Source organism: Zea mays, chromosome 2 (genome assembly GCF_902167145.1).
Source record: "Zea mays cultivar B73 chromosome 2, Zm-B73-REFERENCE-NAM-5.0, whole genome shotgun sequence".
Lineage (NCBI taxonomy): Eukaryota > Viridiplantae > Streptophyta > Magnoliopsida > Poales > Poaceae > Zea > Zea mays.
The window spans coordinates 166,515,668-166,523,185 of NC_050097.1; the positions used below are offsets into that span (position 1 = coordinate 166,515,668).

The 7,518-nt window shown below is 38.8% G+C and overlaps 1 protein-coding gene across 4 annotated transcripts; it reads right to left on the reverse strand.

Moving 5' to 3' along the window:
* Positions 1 to 1,315: 1,315 nt before the first annotated feature.
* Positions 1,316 to 7,029, reverse strand: LOC100283604 (serine/threonine-protein kinase 16). Of its 4 annotated transcripts, none has more exons than NM_001156505.3 (6): positions 6,555 to 7,029; positions 4,930 to 5,072; positions 3,521 to 3,664; positions 2,777 to 2,959; positions 2,485 to 2,609; positions 1,316 to 1,832 (listed from the first exon to the last, which is right to left on the reverse strand). In NM_001156505.3, the coding sequence occupies exons 1-6, from the start codon at positions 6,802 to 6,804 to the stop codon at positions 1,604 to 1,606; spliced, it is 1,074 nt and encodes a 357-aa protein (NP_001149977.1). In that variant the 5' UTR covers positions 6,805 to 7,029; the 3' UTR covers positions 1,316 to 1,603. The 4 variants fall into 4 exon arrangements, with proteins under 4 accessions (NP_001149977.1, XP_035820709.1, XP_008668044.1 ...); XM_035964816.1 differs by having other exon boundaries at positions 1,323 to 1,832; positions 2,777 to 2,872; positions 3,521 to 3,655; positions 6,555 to 7,024; XM_008669822.2 differs by having other exon boundaries at positions 1,323 to 1,832; positions 3,521 to 3,655; positions 6,555 to 7,024.
* Between the last annotated feature and the right edge of the window lie 489 nt (positions 7,030 to 7,518).

Consider the following 7,518-nt stretch of genomic DNA (forward strand, 5'->3'; position numbering starts at 1 on the left):
AATTTTGGTTGCGTTTCTTTCCTGTTCTTGCTTGTGTTCTTGATTGCGGTTGCAGAGATAAGCCTTCGTGACAAGGTCATTTGTATGTCACGGGTGATAACCAACGGAGCCGTGGTGTAGTGATTGCGAGGAACCGTTCGCTCGGAGCCTTGGATCATCTACGTCGAGATCTCCACTCAATCAAGTTATCATATCTCACGGAAGATCGGGCCGCTTTTTCTATAAGTGGCGCTCTAGTCGTAGAATTGAGAGCCATTAAGAATGTGCTTGCCATGTTCTTTTTCTTTTTATTTTCTTTTCTACGTTCGTATCTTATTGTTGCAGTGGGCAGGAGATGATTTGTATTAATCTTTTAAATGCAGTGAAAATCTTACTTATCGACAAAAAAATCTATAAGCACTTTGGATCGTTATTCTATTGGGAATAGAATATACTAGTGAGAAGAGATTTTTTAGCATATAAATAAGATGTCCCCTTTCAGTAGCGCGCACACGAATGAGAAAAAACGTGGATTTGAGATATGAGAAAAAGCAGCGCCCTGCCCCTTTTTCTGGGCCTGGGTATAAACGTGTCATTCGCAGCCGTTTACGCGCTTTGCTGAAACAGCCTAAAAGCATCTCCAATAGTTATATAAATTTAGAGAAGTATAAAAATATATGTGCTCCAACAGTTCTTTATTTATTGGTTGTTAATTTTAAAATTATCCATGTCAACAAAAAAAGTGAGTATATTTTTTTAATTGAGCTAGCACATCAACAATCTTCCATAATATCTTCGAAGGTCGAAGTTATCGATAGAAGGCTAAAAGGTCGCCGTGACGACGGTATGAAGACAACACATGACACATGACACTAGAGATAGATTTGTGGTCAATGGGATAGTGGGAAGACACAAAATAGTAGCCGAAATATGGTTTTCGCGATGGATTTAGAACCAACATTGATTTAGGGAGTTCCAACGAGATTGGTAAATGTAGGAATGAAATTAGATTTTGTAGGGAGTTTATAAATTTAAGGACCTGGTTTACATAACTGTTGGAAAAGGATTTTCTCGGAAAATTTCTTAAATTCATATTTAGTAAGTTGTTTACGTAACTATTGGAAATGCTCTAAACAGTCTGAACCGTGTCATGTGCACACCCTAGTGTTATGAGGAAAAAGAAGCTACCGAAGCTAATTTTGGAGCACTGATCATTCTGTGGATCCAGGGAAAAACGGGAAAAAAAGATTTCCAGTGAGCTCAAGGCATACACGCTACAAGGGAAACTTGTTATGGACAATAAATTCTTGGTGAAAAAGAATATGCAGGATCGTATAGCACCATGAACAACACAATGAGGGCACCATTATAACTATAAAAGAGGTACTGTATCATTTATTAACCCGGTAACACTGTCGGGCATACAAAAAAAACATCTATAGATAACATACTCATGAACAATGGCGAGTCCACGAATGGTTGAAGACTACAGCAGAATGTCCTTTTCTCGTTTAATACAGTAATAGCTATCAAGGAACATACATATCACATTTTGCTAATGAATCGTGTAGACTTACATAATAATGATTCTTTTTTCTGGTGGAGAAGCGGCTTGGTGTAGCGGTTAATTAGAGTACTTCATGACAAGTTTATCAACATGAATTATGATATCATCAATATGAGGACGAACTGCGGGATGTGGCTGCAGCATCCAAGTTATAAACTGGCGGAGGGAATCAGGGTATGTAGATCCCGCTTCTTCAGGCCATTTAATCTGTACATTTTTAATAACACTGTGCAAGCTTTCACCAGAAGACTCATCAAGCTCATAATCAAATGGAGACTTTCCATACCTGCAAAATGAGATGGTAAACAATTTTACCAATGGAGCCCAATACACTGCAGTTGCAACCAATTAAAAGAAAAGTGTTTTTCGCTAAGTCAGAGCTCTAGTTATCAAACAAAAAAGAAGGAACATGTTACTATTTGTTGTGTAGGTGTTGTCCATAGGGTGTGAAAGACTGATTGGGTTGAAAAGCTTTAATGGCTGGGGGTCTGAATGGTTGAAAAATAATATGCTTAAACATGTTCCAATGTTTCAGAATTATATCATTGAAACAGACTATGTTGCTTGCGAACATAATACACAAAGAAAAGTCTACATAATATGAATCTATAAACATTGTAGGGTAAGCACTTAAAGTATGTTACAAAATAGTTGAGGCATCATAATCCAGTAACATACTGGCAATATTAGCCATATATTTTTGACTGACACATTGTAACATCTATTGATGATACCTTGTAATCTAATAAATCACAGCTGTAATAGCATTTTGTTAATCAAAATTGAACTTCTGGTGATTCTTTAAAGACTAACGCTTTGTTGCACAATAAAGTTTTACATTGTAAATACGAATGAACAATGATTAAGCATGGTCACCTATTCATGTTGGATTAAACGACTAAAAGAGTTTATAAGATGTCTGCAGATGAAAATCTTACATCATAGCATACAAAGTGCATCCCAAAGACCATATATCTGTCCTCTCATCAATGTCAGCATGACTTGGACACTCCCATAGTTCGGGGGCACGGTAATGAGAAGAACAGTGCTCTGAAGCCCATTCCTACAAGCATCCATAACATATCAAAGGTATGTTGAGTAATGAGTGCTCAAACATAACATTTATGGTTTGGTAAATTCACCAACTATATTACCATGGCAGCAATCAATAAACAGTCATCAGTTCAGATGCACTAACAATATTCTTTGCATATTTGAATACAAAGGTACCTGTAACTGCAAAGCTTCAGCTTGTGATCTAATAGTCTTTCTTGCTGGACCAGCACTCTCAAAATCCATCAAAATTGCTAGATGAGACTGCTTCCTCTGTGTTATGAGGACATTATCTGGTTTAACCCCATTGTGCGCATATGGTGGATCAAAACTGTGCATGTGCTTTAATCCAGAACAAAGCTGCAACAGCACCCGGACAGTCACATTTTTAAAATGTTTATTGAAAAAAAAAAAGAGAATAGTAAACCAACATAATGTGCCATGCTGTTTTTTTTTAAAAAAAAGCTGCTTGCGTGAGCAACTAAAACAACATGTACATGACCATGTAAAAGAAATTTGGTATGGAAATAACAACCATAAATTCAGTAGTCAATTTTTTTCCTTGAACGGCACAAGAGAACTGCATGTCATAGGAATACAATACTGTAGAGATAGGTAAAATGCCCGCTACCAGTCCCATGCACATGGAACGACCACAACCAACACCCAAAGCTTGAAAAGGTTCAGTAGTCATTGATGCATACTTATATGTATCCAAGTGAAATTGCATTGGAGTAGAATCAAGCATGTGGACAAAAATAGTTATGCAGTACTATGAGTAAAATAAGCTTGATAATTGATACCAAGTTCACGGCTCTAGGCTTCTAGCACGTGGATTACTAAGAAGGAAAGTCACATCTATTATATCTGCCAAATAACTTCAGAATTCAGCAGAACACAGAAGACAATGTAATTACTTACCTGGCGAAATATCTGGAGAACAGTAATTGTTGGGAAGAATTCCTTCTTTTCAAGCATGGTTTTAGTTATATCATGTAATGTTCCTTCTAAATGAACTGGGAATAATAAGTAGGCCTCATAGTTCTGGGATCCATCCTGAACACCCTATATAAGTAACAAGTAATATAGATGTGACACAGATAACAGCACATATATATAACAAACTTAAAACAATTACCTACAAATAAAATTATGTAAATTCAATGACGACAGAATCCCCCCCCAACCCAGCCACACATATTCTTTTCTACTGTCAGAACAAGTCATCTTTAGGTATCATCAATGGTTTTTTATGTAGTGATTTAGGTAAATGTAAAATGTTACCACTGTTTCGAAAAGGTTTTCCTTCAAAACTAGATTCCACATCACCACAAAAAAAAACTGCACAATGGTACCATGTCATCCAATAGAACCTTCTCTATTATTTGTTGTGCCTTTTATACAAGGAAAAGAGGCTAAATCAAACACCACTTCAGCAATTTCACATCACATAAAGGAAAAAGTCGTGCCATCAAACTATCCAAGTCTGATTTTGGTCATCAAAGTCCAAAACTGGATATCTTTGGCCATCAAACTATCAAAACCGGACAACTTTGGCCCTCGACTAGTTTCAAAGGTGTTTAGCCTACTATATTTTTACTAGTTTTAGAAAAAAAATACATATATAGGCAAAACCGCTTTGAAACCAGTCCGGCCTTGTTCGTTTGTCCAGGAATAGACCAGAAATCGTTCCAGCTGATCAAAACTTATATAAATTAGAGAGCAAATCGGCTAGGAGTTGTTCCATGCCTCCATTCCGGAAAAAACGAACGGCCCCTCAAGGGTCAAAGTTGTCTGGTTTTGATAGTTTGATAGCCAAAGATATCCAGATTTGACGTTTGCCAAAATTTAACTCAGGCAATAGCCGGATGGCAAAGATTAGATTTCTTTCTTAAATAAATAGGCTAAATTCAACTACACGATAGCTCAACTCAATTAATCAAACTTTTAACATGGTATTTGGTGGCATGTACTGCTGGCCATAAATAAGTGATTTTCCTGCAAGCAGCAGCTAATAGCAGAAAAATGCAGGGACCAATTAGGTAACTCTAAACTCTAGTAACTTATGGGAGCACTTATTAAATTTCTCTAAAATGTATCAAAGAGACAACAGTTTTGTTAACTGGAAGAGAACTTGTTTAGTTTTGTTCTTCTTTTGCAACAACCAACAAATGAAGAATGTACAAGAACTATTGACATACTATTAAGTATAGAGTAAAGACCAAAGCTAATTTTACAACAAACATGTAGAACTTCTGTTATTAAGGGACATTTCGTTAAAGACTGGTACTATGAAGAATCAAGTACATGATTCCTACTATGCAACCTACCTTGACAGCAACGATGGCATGTTCAAGAAGAGGAAGTAAATTTGGATGGCTGAATTGAGAGGACACTCGGATCTCTTGCTGAACAAGCTCTAAGTGCTGATCACTCTGAACAAGAACTTTCTTGAGAGCATATGTCCCGTCAGCTGTCATATGACAAAATAACAAGAAGAGTAGGATTTAAAATATGATCTCGAAACACAGCAGAACCAAGAACACAATAAGATCCATAATGACAAAAGAATCAATATCTTATATGAACTGTGTCATCACTAAATTAGTATTCGGCTATTCACAGTTTGATATTAACAGGGCAGACCAGTACCGATGTATTCACATGAGTGGGATCTATGAAAGAAATAAACCAAGGCGAGCCTTCCTCTTGCATAAATGTGGATAGACTGCTTCGAAAACACAACCTGGTGACTCAGTGAGACAGCTCTCACCGGTGCACCAGTCCTAGTATTAATAAAATCGCATCACAACGGAACTTCTGTGGAAATTGTCTTGTATCCAGCAATACGCAAACTCTAGCAACCACATCCATAAATTGCATTTTTGTGGGCATGAAATACAACACACAGTCCAATTTTCATACAAGAGGCTAAACTATATGTTACTATTACTTTTTATCTTATATTGTAGGCAACATGGTGATTGCCTTAAGAGACTGCAGAATTTAGGGCATGTTTGGTTCACAGGCTAACTTGTCATACTTTGCCTAACTTTTCTATCTAAGGTTAGTTATTTAATTCGAACGACTAACTTTAAGCAAAGTGTGGCACATTTAGCCACGAACTAAACATGCCCTTAGTGTTGACACCAACGTGGGGCTTAGAGTGATGTCCGCTCAATATTGATATATTGTAGTTATGGTATATATATAATAAAGTTTGCAACATAGGACACTAGAATTCGACCAATAGGGACTAACGAAAAAAACTCATCCTGCAGAGTAAGACAGCCCCCGGGCATTATATTAAGAAGATTTTCTCATGTGGGTCAAGAAACCTCCGAACCCTGTCCCACCCATACAGTGTCACCGTAGCCCATGCGAGAAACGACAGCGACAACCCATGTGAGAAAGGACCGCAACCGACGCCAGGTCTTAGACCTGTGCTTTGGCGTAGGACGGATGGGCCACAACCTGAAATTCGCTCTCACGATGAGTCGAACCGAGAAGAAGTGCTATTAAGACCACCTATCTCATCAAAAAATGCAAAACTAAATATGTCAAACAAATTTTGCAGAGAATAAAGATACAGAAATCTCTCAGAATCAAGTCTGACATTTATTTGTGACTCTAAAATATGGTAAGAACGAAATTCAAAAGTGCATTTACAGAAACTAATATTGTTTACATCAAGCAGCTAAGGAAACGAAGCATGCAATTTGAAGAGAAAAAAGGATCATGATCTTAATTCTCACACGGAACAAGAACGGCACACCGAACAAGGAGGCCTAAAATGATCTTCACCATGAATTGTGAAATAATCCATCCAACCGTGAACAAATGTCATTCCACTGTCCAGCAGGCCGGATAGACCCCAGATCCAAACCCATTCGCACGTCGCCGCAAGGAACAACAGTCGGATCTCGATACCTTTATTTATGTATGAGAGAGACACCTGAGATGTGTGATGGGTCGATGCCTTTCTTCCCGGCGATCCCTGAGGCGCCGGGCTCTGACCCAGCCGTGCCGTCGGAGGCGGTTGCGGCGGCGACGACCTCCTTGACGAGGAAGACCGACGAGCCCGCAGGGCCGGCATCGCCGAGCCTGCGGAGCACGCGGAAGTGGTAGTCGTTAACCCAGACGTCACCACCCCGACCGCCGACGGTGTCGTACAGTGCGTTCAGCCCTGAGAAGGAGCACCCCATCGCCGGCGACGCAGAGTCTAGCTCGTCCAATTGTCCGTGTGGACGAAGAGCAGGCTACAGATGCATTCGCAGCCGGCGAGCGTGGGTTCCGGCAACGACGGATCTGCTGGTCAGCCACGCTGTGAAAGCAGATCTCGCTCGCAGCTTAAAACGTAGACGGGACGGGACACGGGACGGGACACATGGAGCACCGGCTTAAAACGTACTCCTCTCTCGAAATAAGTCACTAACCTTCGATGGTTAAAAGGATTTTTAAGAGGCGATGAGCTCTATTTTTTTTCCTAAAATATACTGCAATTTAATTTTTTAGACATCTTATTTGACTATTTAGTACAAGTAAAAAATTGATATAACGTTCTCTCCGTTCTTTCCGTTCTTTTTTATTTGTCGCGTTTTAGTTCAAACTAGTCTAATCCTCGTGCATTGTGACGGTACCCAACCATAGTTGATGATATTAATTGGGTGACTAAGCGACACTTAAGAGTTTTAATGGACACTCCACATAAAAATACCATAATAAATGAATTCAATGTCAAAGTAAACATATTGTTCATATACCAGATATTGAACTGGTAAGACATAGAAAAGCACAAGTACGTCAACAAGATCATTCCTGAAATAGTAAATACAATAAGGCTTTGTTTCAATCTCAAGAGATAAACTTTAGCTGCTTTTAGCTATTTGGTGATCTAAGGCCCTGTTTCAATCCCATTA

Excerpts from the sequence above, each read along its gene's own strand:
- LOC100283604 (NM_001156505.3), bottom strand. The coding sequence starts at position 6,804 with ATGGGGTGCTCCTTCTCAGGGCTGAACGCACTGTACGACACCGTCGGC. Across the intron at positions 5,073-6,554 it reads CGACCCATCACACATCTCAG|CTGACGGGACATATGCTCTC; the intron begins GTGTCTCTCTCA and ends GTCATATGACAG. Across the intron at positions 2,610-2,776 it reads CTGAAGCTTTGCAGTTACAG|GAATGGGCTTCAGAGCACTG; the intron begins GTACCTTTGTAT and ends GGATGCTTGTAG.